This window comes from Entamoeba dispar, genomic scaffold (genome assembly GCF_000209125.1).
Source record: "Entamoeba dispar SAW760 scf_1105229460015 genomic scaffold, whole genome shotgun sequence".
In the NCBI taxonomy this organism is placed as follows: Eukaryota; Evosea; order Mastigamoebida; family Endamoebidae; genus Entamoeba; species Entamoeba dispar.
In genome coordinates this window covers 54,704-69,292 of record NW_001853981.1, presented here as the reverse complement: position 1 = coordinate 69,292, position 14,589 = coordinate 54,704, and the positions used below count along the sequence as shown (strand labels likewise).

Genomic DNA, 14,589 nt, shown 5'->3' with positions numbered 1-14,589 from the left:
AAATTTTAGTTTCATCATTTCATACAAGTTTCTAGGATTATTTATATTTGAGTGCATTTATTTTAATTTATTGTTAGTTTATGAGGATTAAAATTAACTCAATAATTTGTATACTTAAAAAATTAATAAGTAATTTATTACTATCATAATGAAAGTCATTGTTTAATTTTGTTTACTAATAGGTCATCAATGATTTGAGGTTGACCAAAAATAAAATGTGTATAATTCTATCAATCAAGAAAAATCAATTTAAAAAATAATTAAATTATTCTTCTTCATTTATTGTGTATTAATATTATAGAGATGTTTAATAAGAGATGTGTAACTTGACAACTCGTGTAATGTTATTAAATGATACTTCTCTATCAGCCAAAAGATTTAAATTATAAGTTTGTAAATTTTTATTTATTCAATCAAGTTATTATAAAAACTCTTCTAATGCTCACCTAATTACTGAAAACAAAGACCATTAATTATTTAAATAATTTTTGGGTAGTAAGAGAATTAGGACAAAACAATTCAATTTATTGGTTTCTTAGTTTAAAATTTTTTTTCTTTTATTTTACTCATTTTTTCTTATTTAAATGTTATTTATCACAAAAATTTAGAATGAATTGTTCTTTAAATGAATGAATCAATGAAACTGTAATTGTTTTTTCATTCTGTTGTGTCCGCAGTATTGAAATATTTATCACAACATTGATAAATCGAATACACTTTTTCAATAGGTTGGGCATGGGCTGCAGCCTCCCACTGCTCTGTTCCAAAATAGAGAAGTAATTGATCAATATCATAATTGAGATATGTTAATGCAGTACGATAAGCTTGTTGGTTGACTGTTTTACTGTACAAAGGGAGTGTTTGCTGTTGTTTACCACGAACACTTATTAAAGAATACATAGCGTTTGGATGTAATGGATATTTTAATGAAACATCGAAATAACGAGCTAATAAATTAATAATATGAGCAATATCACCATATACTTCATTCATTAATTCTAGCTCTTGAGATCCAATTTTATTTGGAATAACTACTCCATTTAGTGACGTGATGTGTTGTGTTAATTTATCGTCAGGACGTTGTTTTAGAGAATATATTTTTTTTAATTGATTAATAAGTTCTTTCTTTAATTGAATTACTTTGTTTTGTAATTCTTTGTGTTGTCTTTCCAGTTCCTCAGCAATACTCAGTACTTGAACACTATTTTCTAGTACTTCCTTCATTTCTTTTTTTTGGACTTTTTCCATTAGTTCAACACTTTTCATAAGTTTTTGACTTTCTCCTTCAATAAATACTTTAAGGTCTTCATTTTGTTTCATCAAAGTTTGTTTTCTGGATTGTAACTCAATTCTTTTCAATTGTAACTCTTCTAATCTTTGAAGCTTTTCACTAAGGGTTGTTCCTTCGGATTTTTGTGATAAAATATTTGATATCTTAGCTTCTAAATCTGCACACTCTTCTTTTCGTGAATTAATGGCATTTCGTAATCTTATTAATTCCATTAACTGGTCATGACTACATGACATTTGTAGTTGCATTTCTCGAGTGAACTTATTTGTTCCTTTTTTCTAAAAAAAAAAATATAATGTTATATAAATCAAATCAATCAAATTTTCTTTCAAATTTCTTAATAGCAAGCTCAACACCAGTAGTCAATGGAAGAGTATCTTTCATAGCATACTTTACTGTTCTTAATTTCAGAGATTGTTTAATAGTAACATAAATATCACGAACAGTTAAAATAAATTTGATATTATCTATATCAAGTAAATCCGGAATGTCCACTCCTCCAATCAAAGCTTTTCTCATATTGGATATTTCTTCTAAAATACGATCTCTTTTGTTTTGTATTGAAGACGTGGCATGAAGCATTTTTTTAATTTTATCGTCTATGTCATCATACTCTAAATCTTTCCTACAAGAATAATTAACAGCAAGAACAAATAATTCTTCTTGAGTTACAACTCTAATGTTTGTTTCATTAATTCCAAGAGCTGTTATGCCATCCCTAAACCATTTAACCATATCAACTAAAGGAGTTTGCTTAAGAACACGATGCAATTTTTTTTCCATCTTTAGTTTTGTATCTCGTTGCTCCTCTTTTGCCTTTCTTTTAGCTTTACGTGAGTTTGGGTGTTCTTTTTGAAGGACAGGAAGTTTTGATGTATCGTCAGACATGAAATGATTCAATCCTGATCAATCACAAAAGTAATGAATAGAAAAAAAATAGGGTTGTTGTAAATATTTTTTGTAATATATAACATAAAAATAATTTAAACAAGAAAGAGAGATAGCAAAAAGAATAGTAAGAAAATTAAATAATAATAATAAAAACCCCCAACATGGAACAAACTAGAAAAAAGGGCTTGATTTGTTAGTCTCTCTTATCGATGGTCGGACCTGTCATAAAACCAAAGATTGTTAAGAAATATACTGGACATTTCAAGAGATTTGATTCAAACAGATTCCTTCGTGTTAAAGCATCATGGAGAGTTCCAAGAGGTATTGATAATAGATTAAGAAGAAAATTCAAGGGAACTAACCTTCTTCCAAAGATTGGATATGGAAGTGCTAAAGCCACAAGAAATATGCTTCCATGTGGACTTTATAAATTCCCAGTTCGTAATACAACTGATCTTGAAATGATTATGATGCAAAACAGAAAATATGCTGCTGAAATTTCACATGCTGTTTCTGCTAAGAAGAGACAAGAAATTATCCAAAGAGCTAAAATTTTAAACATTAGAGTTCTTAATGCTGAAGCTAGAATTAAGAAACAAGAAGTTGCCCAATAAATAAATGGTTCTTTTGTGATAAATGGAATATTTTTGTTTTTTTTCCTATTTTTGTTTCTTAATAATAATTTAATAACTAATCTTATTTAAACCAGAATAAATTCACAGTAAATTATTTATTTTTTAAAGCCAACTACTCTTAAATTTACATAAAGTTGAGAACCAATTCTTTTCATTATTTGTTCTCCATTTATCATTTGCCACAATATCATCTAACACTGTTTTCCAATCCTTTGCATCACTTTCTTGTTCAAATTTAAGAATGATATAATCATGATTTCTTTTTACTATTAATGTTGTTGCTTTTGGTGTTTCTAATACTATTTTATTATCAACTAGAATTTTATCACCCTCCCAACAAATCATGTCATTTAGTAAATAAACTATTTTATGTTTTCCATTTAATGATACTTTATTCTCTCTTAAAAAATATCTCCATGGTTGAATTAAGTTAATATCATTTAAAGTTTGACTGACTTCGATAAGTTTATCTCGTAATTTTGCTCGTTCATTTACTTCATGAATGAAAAAAGTATAATCTGCATTTGCTTCGAATAATGTTTTGTAATCTCGGTGACTTTTTGAAGTTTGTTTTAGTATTTGTTTCAATAGTATTGGATACCTCATGATTCTTTGTACTGGTTGGATTAATAATCCTTCAATAGTTTGATTATCTAAAGAAGGTTCTTTTGCTTTATCTTTTAATAACTTCTGAACACATGGATATGTCTTTAAAAATTTTAATTCACTTTGAGCAATGTTATAATCAATGCTAAATCTAATATACGGCCATACGTTAGATAGTAAATCTTCCATTAAATTACCTAAACAAGTATTATAATTAAAATGTTCTACAACTGGTTTTAATTTCTCTATAAACATTTTACTACATATTATTAAATCTTCTAATGTAAGAAAAACATTATCAAATGGTTTTTGTAGAATAAACCCATTATTTTTTAATTGCATCATTGGTATTCTAAAGTGAGTGTTCAATAATGACATTTTATCACAAAAACTTACTTCTGTTTCATATAATTCTTTAACAGCTTCTCTTCTTAATTTTATTGTTTCTAAATCATATCCTTTTTGTGCAATAAATGCCTTACATGCACATTCAATTTTTGTTATCTCTTTATACTCACATTCTTTAATCACAATTGTTGATTTAGAAATAAGTGCTAATGCATTTAATCCTACAGCACTACAAGTTTTCCTTCGTTCATGTTTTATTTCATTTTTTGTTTTGGCTATAGTTAAATCATCTTTAGCACTTGTTTTAGTTTCTTCAGGATTAACTCTTTTTCTTTCTAACATTGAAGAAAAACTAAGTAAGGGTTTTTTCTTTTTAATGGTTCGTTTTTCTTCATCTTTTTGAGTATTACTTATTCTTTCTGAAGATACTGTGAGACTTCGAGAACGAAATGGTACCTTAGGAGTAGGGGTTGGTGGTAGTGGATGAGTTGGGACAGTTAGTTTGAATGAGTTTGAGATTTTTTCAAGACTAATCACATAGTCAATAATTTTGTGATATGCACTAAACTAAAGAATTAACCTTGTAAGATTTTTTTTAAATGAAGCGTGAAAGAAACAAACTTTTAAAAACTCGATAACTTCATGATCAGTTAATCCCATTCTTTTCATTATAGATATATCATTGTCGTTCATACCGCCTATTTTGTTGATTAGATTTTTCTTACAAAAAAGTAATCTCTATGAAAATCATATTTCCTTTAATAAAATAAATAAATTTCATAAAAGATAAAAAAGATGTATAATAACTAAACCATATCTATCGTATTTTGTTATTTTTTCTTAAAAATTTAAACCCAAAAATCTACAAAAAAAGTTCAGTAAATATCAATTATCGTTCATTGGAACTTCTTCTTTTTCTCCATCACGTTTATAAATATCCGTGATCATTGGTTTCATTTTTTCAATAAACTCTGAAACATTAAATCCTAATTTAACATCAATTTCTCCACCTCCAATCCAACAATAATCACCTGGTAATTTAGTGATATCATCAGCAAGAACTATTGGTAATTCTTTATTCATTCCAAATGGAGTAATGGCGTTGTGTTCAAAACCAGAAATAGTGATTGCTTCACTTTCATCAGCAACCCTAAAATGGAAGTATTTCTTTGGAACTGTTGGATTAATTGTTCTTAAATATTTAAATAATTTATGAGATTGCATTTGTGCTACATACTGAACAATTAATAAATAAAATCTTGAGAATGTTGGTGTTTCTACCCCATCATCTGGAAAAGCTGTATTTTCAAGGATTAATGATTTACATAATTGAGTTATTGATTCAGAATTTAATTGTTTTCTTCTGTATTCAAATGGCATATTATAATAATCTCCAGTTACTCTACAAAGACAAGAAGAAGTAATATTATGTTCTAAAGCACTCTTATAACACCTTAACGTACAATATGGTTTTTCATCAGTAATAATAGTAATTAAAGTGTCTAATTGTCTATAAGAACATTCTAAAGGACGAGAAGGATGTAAGTAAAATCGTGGTTTTACTTCTGGTACAGAATTAGTTAATTTAGCAAGTAAAGAATCGATTTTATGTAAAGTTTCTAATGATTGTTATTATTATTTATTTAATAATATTGGTATATACAAACCCATACTTTCTTTTTAGTTATTAATAGATCTTGTTTTCTCTTTTTTATTTTTATTTTGTTTTTAGTTAAAATAAATATAACAAAATAATTTTTAAGTATAACAAAAATAATTATTAATGATTAAAATTTATTTTAATGAGAATGAAGATATTTATTAACAAAACATTAGAAAAATTTTGACCTTTTTTGAATAAGATTATTTCAATACTAATAATTTTATAAATGATCTTCTTTGTACTCATTACCATTTGTTTTGCTACATGTATAACTCAAAAAAAGATGTGTGGGAATGGTACTTTTGAACAATCATTTGACGTTATGACAATAACATATACATGTTGCCCTTGTATTGAACATTGTAATCATTGTTTAAATAGTGAATTATGTAATGAATGTGAACCAAGGTATGGACTAATTCATAATTCTACTGGGGGTTTGAAATGTATTCCATGCGAACATGCACATTGTGCTGTATGTGGAGAACGTTCATTTGGAGGAAAATTGGAAGAACAATGTTTTAGGTGTATTGATTCATTTAAAAAAGATGAAAATGGAAATTGTGTTTATGATGGAGATGCAGGGTATGAACAAGTTCTTTTATTTGATATTATTATGAGTATTTGTGGGTTATTCTTCGTTGTTATTCTTGCTTTTAAACAGATGAATAGAAAATATCAACAACTTATTACTGATTCTACAACTACTACAAAAGATGAATAAATTGATTTAATTAGAATAAGTTAAAATAAATATGTTTTTATTTATGACAATACAAAGGATTGTAATTACCACTCATTTCTTTAGTTAAAGAACTTTTCATATTATGATGATGAGAATGAAAAAAGAAAATTTTAATTAGAATGGAATTTTTTTTTCTGTGTAGAACTTTGTCATTTCTTCGTTAATTGGTTTGAACACTTCTTCAACACTTCCTTCGCCAGAGACTCTTAACAATTTATTAATTTTTCCAAAATATTCAATGATTGGGCATGTCTCTTTTTCAAATGTGTCAAATCTTTTTAAAACAGTAACTTCATTATCGTCGCTTCTTCCACTATCAACAGATCTCTTCATAATTCTTTTCTTCATTGTTTCTCTTTGAACATCAATGGTAATACATTTAACAACTTCAAAAACTTTAGAATCAGCCATTTCTTCCCAAACATTTTTATTTTCTTCATTTCTAGGAAAACCGTCAATAAGGAAAACTTTGTGTGGATGTTCTTGAATTGCCTTTAATAACAGTTTTACAGTGATGTGTGATGGAACAATTTTACCTTCTTTAATTAACGAAGAAATTAATTGTCCATCTTGTGATTCTGGTCGAGCCATTTCAGCTCTCAATAACTCACCTGCACTTAAATGGGTTATTGGAAATTTTTCTACTAATTTATCACATTGAGTACCTTTTCCTGCCCCTGGACCTCCAAGAATGAAATAAACGTATTTAATGTCTGACATAAAAAATCTGTTTGTCTGTTCTTTTTCTTTTTGTCCTTTTTCAGAAGGACATTGCGTGGAAACACATAATTATAATTTTATATTTTTATCTATTAAATAACAAAATATTTTAAATAATACATTAATTGAAGAATTTATTATTTTCTTTTTTATTCAATTATTTGATAATTTGTAATATTTTTAATACTAACCATTTCCTATTAGTCTTTACTTCTTAATTTATTTAATTTTTGTCTCGTTAAATAATACAAATAATTTTTTAGAATTACCCTGTGTGGTTCATGTACTGGTTTAGATTTAAAATTGATGGAGAAACTTTTTTATAACTTTTCATTATAAATAAGTATCTGTTAAGTTAGTTATGGTGTTTTTTTTATTTTGATAATTCTAATGCTCTTCATTTTTAATTTCTTTTTTGATGAATCTTCTATCTAATACATACTTATATATATTATAATTATTCGTACTATATTAAATTTAATTTAAATTACTAGTTTATGTTTATAATAATCATTTATTCTACTTAAGTAGTTTAAATCAAATAACTTTTGAATACTTTTTATTAAATTCATTACTGTAATATTATTAGATATCTCATAATAGTTATATCTTTTAACAAGTTAGTGTTGTTTGTATTATAAAAAAATAACTAACTAATATTAATTATTTGTTTTAATCAAGTTTATCAAAATACTTTATATTATTTACTTCTTTTTGAATTTTATTATTACTATTTTCTTCTTATTGGTATTCACTAATTATAACATTTTATTGTTATGTATGTATTACTAACCACTATCTTCTTCAATTTCATAATTTTTTTGTATTTTTTTTGAGTTTAGTCATTTTATTTATCTTTAACTTTCTTATTAACTTTTGTTCTTGCTAGTACCATTATTAATTGACTTATAATGATATCATCATTGTATCTTATTTCTCGTTTATCTCAACTTTCTCATTCTTTTTTTTACTTTTATTAATTTGTTTATCATCAATTATTATCATTTTTTTATTTGAATGTAAAGTAAATTATTCTTTTTTATTTGTGTTTTCGTCTTTTCTACTTCTTTCTCATTTTCTTTTCTATTTATATTTTGTGAGTTGCTTAGTTTTTTTCTTTCTTATTCTTTATTATCTTTTTAATTTAATTTCTTCTTAACTTTCTCTATTTTCTTTTTATTTTGGATTGAATACTTCTTGTTCTATATTATCATTTCATTACTTATTTATTTTTATTGCATCATATTCTTTTTTCAGTTTAATTTCATTCTTTGATATTATCCTCTGTTTCTTATAGGTATCATTTTTATTACTATTATATTCACTCACATTTTTCTCTTTTATTTCTTTTTTTTTTTATTTACTTTTCATTGTATTTCTTTTACCAATCTTATAACACAATTTATTAATATTGATATTTACCGTTCCATATCCCCTTGAATGTTTATGTATTGTTTATTTTTTCACAAGATCTAAGAATGTTATTCAGTAAATGATAATATAACTTGTGTTGTTTGCATTGAAAAATGATGTAAAAGAAAAAAGAGAATTTTGAAAGACCTGCACCAACAATTTTGATTTTATGATTATTGAGAAGTGATTATTTCAATAATTTTATTATGTTATATTTCTATGTTATAATTTATTTCTTGAATTTGTGAATTAGAATGGTATTTTTCTAATTAATAGTCATTAATCATAATATTTGTTGATATTGTATTTATGATTTTAGTATTTTTAATCTTATTATTGTTTCTTTATGTATTAATTTATTGTTAATATTATAGTGATTATTTCTACATATATTATTTCTCTTTTTGTCTTAATTTTTTGTAATTCTTCATATTTATTTATGTGTAAATATAATTTAATTCTTTGTTTCTATCTTGATATATATCAATATCATTATTATATTATTTTTCTTTGATGTTTTGATAATATATATTGTTCTAACATTAAAATAAATATCAATAACCAATAAATCATTAATATAAATTATAATCATTTCATTATTATTAATACATTTATGATATTCATTAAAATCAAAATCATTAAAATATTTAAATAATATATATTTATTGATTTACACACATAATTATCTTTTAATAAATGGTTCTTCTTCATTTCATCATAACATTATATTATTAATAAATGCAATTGGTTAGGACAATGTTTACAATAAATTAATATATCAATATGAAGTATTTTAGATTTAATACTTCCTTTTGTTTTTACTCCAAAAAGGATTTAAAAAGAAATAAAAATAAAAAATAATCAAAAAAATCTAAAAAAAAAAGATAAGAATGCCAAAAGGAAAACAAGCACCCTCCAAAGGAGCAAAAGCTTCAGCCAAAACCACAAAAGACAACAAAGAAGAGAAACAAAAAGGGTGTACTAAAATCAAAGTTAGACATATTTTATGTGAAAAACAATCAAAAATTCTTGAGGCACTTGCTAAACTTGAAGAAGGAAAACCATTTAGTCAAGTCGCTACTGAGTATAGCGAAGATAAGGCAAATCAAGGTGGAAGTCTTGGGTGGGTAATTCGAGGACAAATGTGTGGAGCGTTTCAAGACGTTGCCTTTAATGCACCAGTAGGTAAATACACTCAACCATTTAAAACACCATTTGGGTATCACATTGTTTTAGTTGAAGAAAGAAAATAAGAAACTGGTTAAGAAACATTTTTTATTCTTTTGATAAACGAAGAGAATAAATTACTATAACAAAATTGATAGTTTATTGAGGAGAATAATTGTTTTGAGTAAAACCTTGAAGATCATAATATTGGGAATAATTAGGAGGAACCATTACATTGGCACTTGGGTGGACATAATTAAATTGACCATTTGGTAATACAACTGGTATAGTAGTGGTAATGTTTGGTTGAATGGCAGAATGTAAGTAATCCATTGATAATATTTGAGCACGTAGTTGATCATCTACCGTTTGGAGTTGTGCTGGGGTTGTAGTATTTACAGAGACGACAGGTGTTGAAGAAGTAGGGATATTAGGAGAAGTGGACTGAGATGGGGCTGGTGATTTAAGAGGATTTCTTCCTTTTCCAATACCAAGGATTTTTTTTCTTGTAGTAACATCTAATTTATCAATCGAATACCTTAAACCCTCTCTTGTAAAATATCGATAATTTTCATAAATAAAATTTACAACTTTATCTGTAGAATTCAATGACATTTCTCTTAACAGACAACCAACTCCTAGTTGTACAAATCGCTCACTACTTTTTACACAATTTGAACATATTTCAAGACATGTATTTTCTTTTTTATTTGCAAAGTTTACATAAATAACACAACACGCTCTCATTCTCCATATTTTTCCACAGTCTTTCCATTTATATACTCTCTGAAAATACTCCTCATGTGACCGAAGAAATTGAGTAACTACTTTATTTGCTAATGCATCACAAATCATCCAATCATTAATATCATTATCAAATATTCTTTCTAAATCACTAAGGTGGCCCTCATTTAATGATGAAATATTTTTTGACAGTGTCAAAATTCCAACCCTTTTCTCTTCAGGAGAGTGCAATGCCAAAAAACGATAAGAAAAATAAATTTGCATTGCTGGTGAGTATGACTGAAGAGTAGATGCATAAAAAGAATCAAAAAGAGTTTGAATTTGAGCTGACTTCATACCATACTGAGAAGGTGCTTTTGATTGTGAATTTTGCATTAAAATATTTTGTAATGAAGAAATGACATTATTATGTGGAATGTACATTAATTTTCCAGAAATCCTAACAATATGGAAATCTGTATTAATAGGTTGAGGTGATTGCATATTACAATTAAATTTTATATTTTTTCTGTTTTTATTTTCATATTTTTTGAAATTTATAATGGAAATAATAAAATAAATAATAATAAAATAAGTCACTTACATGGTTTTAGGAGAATAAACTGATATATGAAGAATCACTGATGATATCAAATCCACAACACAAATCATATGATAAAATGAATAATGAACAGGACCCCCTTCAATAAATGTATGAACTATAAACATAGTAAAATAAAAGAAGGAAATTAAAACAATTGCTTTAACCATTGGTCTAAAATAATACAATATACAATCAAATAGAAAGACCATTAAATAAGCAACAAGACATCCATAAAAAATTTGGTTTACTGTTGCGTACCCATGAATTAGAATATGCCCAATACATATAGTTCCAGAAAGTATATATAACATTAATATGATGTATGTTGTTGAATGATAAATACATTTTTGTTTATAACGAATATAGTTTTGACAATTACATGAATATCTACATGAGAATGGACCTAGGCTTTGATAAAAAATTTGATATGCATTTTGAGTATATGTTGGAAATTGTAGTTGTAAAGTAATTATTGCTTGAGTGGCTTGAGGATATAAGTCATTTGAATTTAAGAGCCTAACAAAAATAAGAAAGAAATAAACGATTGCATATGAATATCCATTTACTCCATTTAATATTTCTCTATCTTTACTACAAGTATTATCTTCAAGATAAATATTAAGAAATGAAATTATAAAAGATCCAATTCGATGAATAATGTATGAAGTAGTAAGATCAACAAAGAATGGAATAACAATAACAAGCTTCCCTTTTATTAGTCTGAAGATTGATAAAATTGGTAAAAGAAAACCTGATAACATAGCAACTGAATGTATTTCCATAAGTCCTGTTGTATCACTTGTTCTAGTACCTAAACATAACCTATTCTTTTGTTCAATACAAAACGTGATATAGCATATTGAAATAAACACAATATAAATAAAAGGTGCATTTGATATGAACAATCGAAACATGTTGATTTTTATTTCTTTTAATTTTTCTATTTTTTAATCAAAAATAGGAATTTTTTTTTAACTCAAAACTAAAAAATAGAATGTCCTTTCATTTTAAACAATCTCATGAATCAATAAGTATTTAAACCAAAATTTTTTGAGGACTCTCAATGAAAAAAGGATTTGGTTTTAAAAGGACTGGATTAAGAAAGGAACAAAATTTATCTACAAGGAGTGATGAATTCGTCCCCCATGTCAATAAAATAGATAATTCGAGTGATACAGTTTCAATATACATGACTGAACATATATTAAGAAGAATTAAAATGCTGTACCCTCACTTATGGTACGAAGGTATTTGTTGTGTCCATACAGTTTGCAATAATGAACTCAGTAATAAGTCAACAAAAGAATTAGTTGTGATGCTAAAAGTTTTTGACTTATTTATTAGATCTGAGGAATGGTATTTCATTAAAACTAAAAAAGAAGTTATTGCATTATCAACCTATCCAGAGTTTGAGATAATTCGTAATAACATCATCGACCTCATTAATTATAATGTTGCATCAGAACAACTAATAGTCGGTGTTATTAACGAAGATATGACATTAGGAATGAGTGTTCAATGTTACAAACAATTAACTAATGAATATGAACAAATTAATTCTTTAATTAAAGGGATCGACAATTATTACGATGATTTAAATAAATACGCTCAACATGAAATTAATCAAATTCACCAGATTGATTGGTATTTTTCTTCAAGTTATTCAAATAAGAACATTTTGAATAGTTCAAAGGAAGATTTACTATTAAAAAGTATTGAAAGAGAAAAAGAGGTATTAGATGGTTTATTAGATAAATGTAACTGTATTCAGAAAAAAATACGAGAAAAATACAATTTAGGTACTGAACTAGTTATAGATAAGAAACTTCTTAAAGAAATTGAAGAAAAACAGAATGAAATTAATAACAATGACCAAGTGATATCTCAAGAACTAAAACGTAATTATCATTTATGGATTCATCATTTAGAAAATGAAAAGAGATATTGTGATGAATGTAAAGAAAGAATAATTAATAAAATAAGTCAACTCAATGAATACCTAAAATGTAATTTCAAAAGAGAAGAAATAAGAACAACTCCATTAATTCAAAATGTTGAAAACCTAAAATATCTTAATTGGTGTCTCAAAGAAACAAATGACTTATTAATTCATTTGAGTAATAAAAACAACCCACTTTTTGAACAAGAAAAATCTGGATTAAAAGATCAAACACTTAACATTATTCAAAACTCTTTCAAATCTATTAACTCATTACTTGATGAAGTTGATGAACAACAAGAAGAAATATTAACAAATTTAAACTCTTTGTATTAACTCTTCTTAAAAATTGAAATAAAGAATAATTTTAGTATTTTGTTTTAACAAAAAGTCTTTTTTGAGTTATTTTATTTCTAATTTTTTTGAAGTTAGTCTCTTCTTGTATTATTTTTTTAGTTAAAGTTCTTGTATAAAGTTATGGGGTCATTTTCATGAATTATTGAATATAAACTATTATGATGAAATTTTAGTATTTTTTAATACTAAAAATAAACTATTCAAAAGTTTTTTTTTATTAATTAAAAAAAATAACAGAAAAAACTATAAAATTTTTAGAAAAAAAAGAAAATTTTCATTTAAAATTATATGTCAACAGAATCACCTAACGCTATGACTAAAGTTATTATTCGTTCTCTTATCGCCTTGTATACTAATCAGGCACAAGTATTTACATCACCAACATACACTTCAAAACGTTGTTTTGAAGAGACATTAAATATGACATTGACTAATCAACAAATTCTTTTCTATGAATGTCCAAAGAAATCGTTATTGTCATTAACAAGAAAATCAAATGAAGGGCAAATTATTGGAAAAATTTCATTAATACACACAAAAGTTCAAGATAACTTAGATGAACCTTCAAAAGATAGAGGTAAAACATTGTTGTTGATTGAAACACTTGACTTCCGTCAACGAACTTTTGTTATCCTCTTTTCCGATAAAACAGAACGAAATGAATGGAAAAATTCAATTAAAAATTATATTATAATGGCTAAGAAAAAAAAGTTTCTTGGAATTGATTTAAAAGAACTTTGTCAATTATCAGGAGAAGAAATCCCTCCATTGTTACTCGTTTGTATTGACACTATTAAAGAACATGCAAATGATATGATTGAAACCTTACCTCCATACCAAGTTCAAGAACTTATTAATTCAATTAATAATAATCATGAAATTAAAAATATGACTGCCTCAGTTGCATGGACTATATTGAAATTATTTCTTATATCATTACCAACACCATTACTTCATCCTATTTCTTCTTTCATATCAATTAATCCAATTAATGTTGAATTAGTTGAAAAGAGTATTAGAATGCTTCCAACAGAACAAAGACTTTTGCTAGATAAAATACTTGAAATGTTTGTGTATCTCAACAATGTAGATCCTGTAAAATATGCTCCTCATTCTATTGCACATTCGTTTGCTTTATATATTGGATGGGTCAAAACAGAGTCCATACCATCAACAATTTATGATATTGTTGAATTTCTTATTACTCAATATCATCACATTTTTAACTTAGAATCAGTTCACCAAAAACGACTTTCAAAATCATTTACAAATAGTGAACAAGCAAACAAATTTATCCTAGTAAACAAAACTGATCCAAGAAAATGTACTTCATTTACAGATAGAGAAGATATTGCATTTAGAGAATTAGGTGCTCCAAATAATGAAAGTGATATACCTTCAAAAGAAAATGACGTTCCATTAACAATCATTTTTGAAAACCTTTCTAAGTAATTATTGTTATATTCAATAGCTCAAAACTGCAATTT

At 25.8% G+C, this 14,589-nt stretch overlaps 12 protein-coding genes across 12 annotated transcripts, besides 22 other annotated features; 5 read left to right on the top strand and 7 right to left on the bottom strand.

Annotated features, from left to right (window-relative positions):
- Positions 1 to 246: 246 nt before the first annotated feature.
- Positions 247 to 270: a sequence feature (AT_rich).
- Positions 271 to 468: 198 nt separating this feature from the next.
- Positions 469 to 490: a sequence feature (AT_rich).
- Positions 491 to 539: 49 nt separating this feature from the next.
- Positions 540 to 595: a sequence feature (AT_rich).
- A 62-nt stretch (positions 596 to 657) lies between these two features.
- Positions 658 to 1,527, bottom strand: EDI_246440 (uncharacterized protein; the record flags this gene model as incomplete). The annotated part of the gene is made up of 1 exon (XM_001736698.1): positions 658 to 1,527. The coding sequence occupies one exon, from the start codon at positions 1,525 to 1,527 to the stop codon at positions 658 to 660; it is 870 nt and encodes a 289-aa protein (XP_001736750.1).
- Positions 1,528 to 1,570: 43 nt separating this feature from the next.
- Positions 1,571 to 1,599: a sequence feature (AT_rich).
- A 4-nt stretch (positions 1,600 to 1,603) lies between these two features.
- EDI_246430 (uncharacterized protein) lies at positions 1,604 to 2,179 on the bottom strand (the record flags this gene model as incomplete). The annotated part of the gene is made up of 1 exon (XM_001736697.1): positions 1,604 to 2,179. The coding sequence occupies one exon, from the start codon at positions 2,177 to 2,179 to the stop codon at positions 1,604 to 1,606; it is 576 nt and encodes a 191-aa protein (XP_001736749.1).
- An 81-nt stretch (positions 2,180 to 2,260) lies between these two features.
- Positions 2,261 to 2,335: a microsatellite.
- Positions 2,336 to 2,391: 56 nt separating this feature from the next.
- EDI_246420 (60S ribosomal protein L32, putative) lies at positions 2,392 to 2,796 on the top strand (the record flags this gene model as incomplete). The annotated part of the gene is made up of 1 exon (XM_001736696.1): positions 2,392 to 2,796. One exon carries the CDS (start codon positions 2,392 to 2,394, stop codon positions 2,794 to 2,796), a length of 405 nt encoding a protein of 134 aa, XP_001736748.1.
- A 123-nt stretch (positions 2,797 to 2,919) lies between these two features.
- EDI_246410 (Rho/RAC guanine nucleotide exchange factor, putative) lies at positions 2,920 to 4,464 on the bottom strand (the record flags this gene model as incomplete). The annotated part of the gene is made up of 2 exons (XM_001736695.1): positions 2,920 to 4,338; positions 4,393 to 4,464. The coding sequence occupies 2 exons, from the start codon at positions 4,462 to 4,464 to the stop codon at positions 2,920 to 2,922; spliced, it is 1,491 nt and encodes a 496-aa protein (XP_001736747.1).
- Positions 4,465 to 4,528: 64 nt separating this feature from the next.
- Positions 4,529 to 4,565: a sequence feature (AT_rich).
- A 91-nt stretch (positions 4,566 to 4,656) lies between these two features.
- EDI_246400 (uncharacterized protein) lies at positions 4,657 to 5,442 on the bottom strand (the record flags this gene model as incomplete). The annotated part of the gene is made up of 2 exons (XM_001736694.1): positions 4,657 to 5,390; positions 5,439 to 5,442. 2 exons carry the CDS (start codon positions 5,440 to 5,442, stop codon positions 4,657 to 4,659), a joined length of 738 nt encoding a protein of 245 aa, XP_001736746.1.
- Positions 4,965 to 4,985: a sequence feature (AT_rich).
- Positions 5,401 to 5,425: a sequence feature (AT_rich).
- Positions 5,443 to 5,478: 36 nt separating the features above from the next.
- Positions 5,479 to 5,575: a sequence feature (AT_rich).
- Positions 5,576 to 5,660: 85 nt separating this feature from the next.
- On the top strand, positions 5,661 to 6,158 carry EDI_246390 (uncharacterized protein; the record flags this gene model as incomplete). Its single annotated transcript, XM_001736693.1, has 1 exon — positions 5,661 to 6,158. The coding sequence occupies one exon, from the start codon at positions 5,661 to 5,663 to the stop codon at positions 6,156 to 6,158; it is 498 nt and encodes a 165-aa protein (XP_001736745.1).
- Positions 6,154 to 6,203: a sequence feature (AT_rich).
- A 90-nt stretch (positions 6,204 to 6,293) lies between these two features.
- Positions 6,294 to 6,899, bottom strand: EDI_246380 (UMP-CMP kinase, putative; the record flags this gene model as incomplete). The annotated part of the gene is made up of 1 exon (XM_001736692.1): positions 6,294 to 6,899. One exon carries the CDS (start codon positions 6,897 to 6,899, stop codon positions 6,294 to 6,296), a length of 606 nt encoding a protein of 201 aa, XP_001736744.1.
- Positions 6,900 to 6,964: 65 nt separating this feature from the next.
- Positions 6,965 to 7,085: a sequence feature (AT_rich).
- A 256-nt stretch (positions 7,086 to 7,341) lies between these two features.
- Positions 7,342 to 7,418: a sequence feature (AT_rich).
- A 114-nt stretch (positions 7,419 to 7,532) lies between these two features.
- Positions 7,533 to 7,629: a sequence feature (AT_rich).
- A 299-nt stretch (positions 7,630 to 7,928) lies between these two features.
- Positions 7,929 to 8,082: a microsatellite.
- Positions 8,083 to 8,093: 11 nt separating this feature from the next.
- Positions 8,094 to 8,282: a microsatellite.
- Positions 8,283 to 8,465: 183 nt separating this feature from the next.
- Positions 8,466 to 8,582: a repeat region.
- Positions 8,583 to 8,617: 35 nt separating this feature from the next.
- Positions 8,618 to 9,137: a repeat region.
- An 11-nt stretch (positions 9,138 to 9,148) lies between these two features.
- Positions 9,149 to 9,220: a microsatellite.
- On the top strand, positions 9,203 to 9,565 carry EDI_246370 (peptidyl-prolyl cis-trans isomerase NIMA-interacting, putative; the record flags this gene model as incomplete). Its single annotated transcript, XM_001736691.1, has 1 exon — positions 9,203 to 9,565. The coding sequence occupies one exon, from the start codon at positions 9,203 to 9,205 to the stop codon at positions 9,563 to 9,565; it is 363 nt and encodes a 120-aa protein (XP_001736743.1).
- Positions 9,566 to 9,638: 73 nt separating this feature from the next.
- EDI_246360 (uncharacterized protein) lies at positions 9,639 to 10,706 on the bottom strand (the record flags this gene model as incomplete). Its single annotated transcript, XM_001736690.1, has 1 exon — positions 9,639 to 10,706. The coding sequence occupies one exon, from the start codon at positions 10,704 to 10,706 to the stop codon at positions 9,639 to 9,641; it is 1,068 nt and encodes a 355-aa protein (XP_001736742.1).
- Positions 10,707 to 10,711: 5 nt separating this feature from the next.
- Positions 10,712 to 10,797: a sequence feature (AT_rich).
- A 5-nt stretch (positions 10,798 to 10,802) lies between these two features.
- On the bottom strand, positions 10,803 to 11,720 carry EDI_246350 (uncharacterized protein; the record flags this gene model as incomplete). The annotated part of the gene is made up of 1 exon (XM_001736689.1): positions 10,803 to 11,720. One exon carries the CDS (start codon positions 11,718 to 11,720, stop codon positions 10,803 to 10,805), a length of 918 nt encoding a protein of 305 aa, XP_001736741.1.
- A 4-nt stretch (positions 11,721 to 11,724) lies between these two features.
- Positions 11,725 to 11,781: a sequence feature (AT_rich).
- Positions 11,782 to 11,869: 88 nt separating this feature from the next.
- Positions 11,870 to 13,081, top strand: EDI_246340 (uncharacterized protein; the record flags this gene model as incomplete). The annotated part of the gene is made up of 1 exon (XM_001736688.1): positions 11,870 to 13,081. One exon carries the CDS (start codon positions 11,870 to 11,872, stop codon positions 13,079 to 13,081), a length of 1,212 nt encoding a protein of 403 aa, XP_001736740.1.
- Positions 13,082 to 13,266: 185 nt separating this feature from the next.
- Positions 13,267 to 13,392: a sequence feature (AT_rich).
- On the top strand, positions 13,391 to 14,554 carry EDI_246330 (uncharacterized protein; the record flags this gene model as incomplete). Its single annotated transcript, XM_001736687.1, has 1 exon — positions 13,391 to 14,554. One exon carries the CDS (start codon positions 13,391 to 13,393, stop codon positions 14,552 to 14,554), a length of 1,164 nt encoding a protein of 387 aa, XP_001736739.1.
- Positions 13,769 to 13,797: a sequence feature (AT_rich).
- Positions 14,555 to 14,589: the final 35 nt, after the last annotated feature.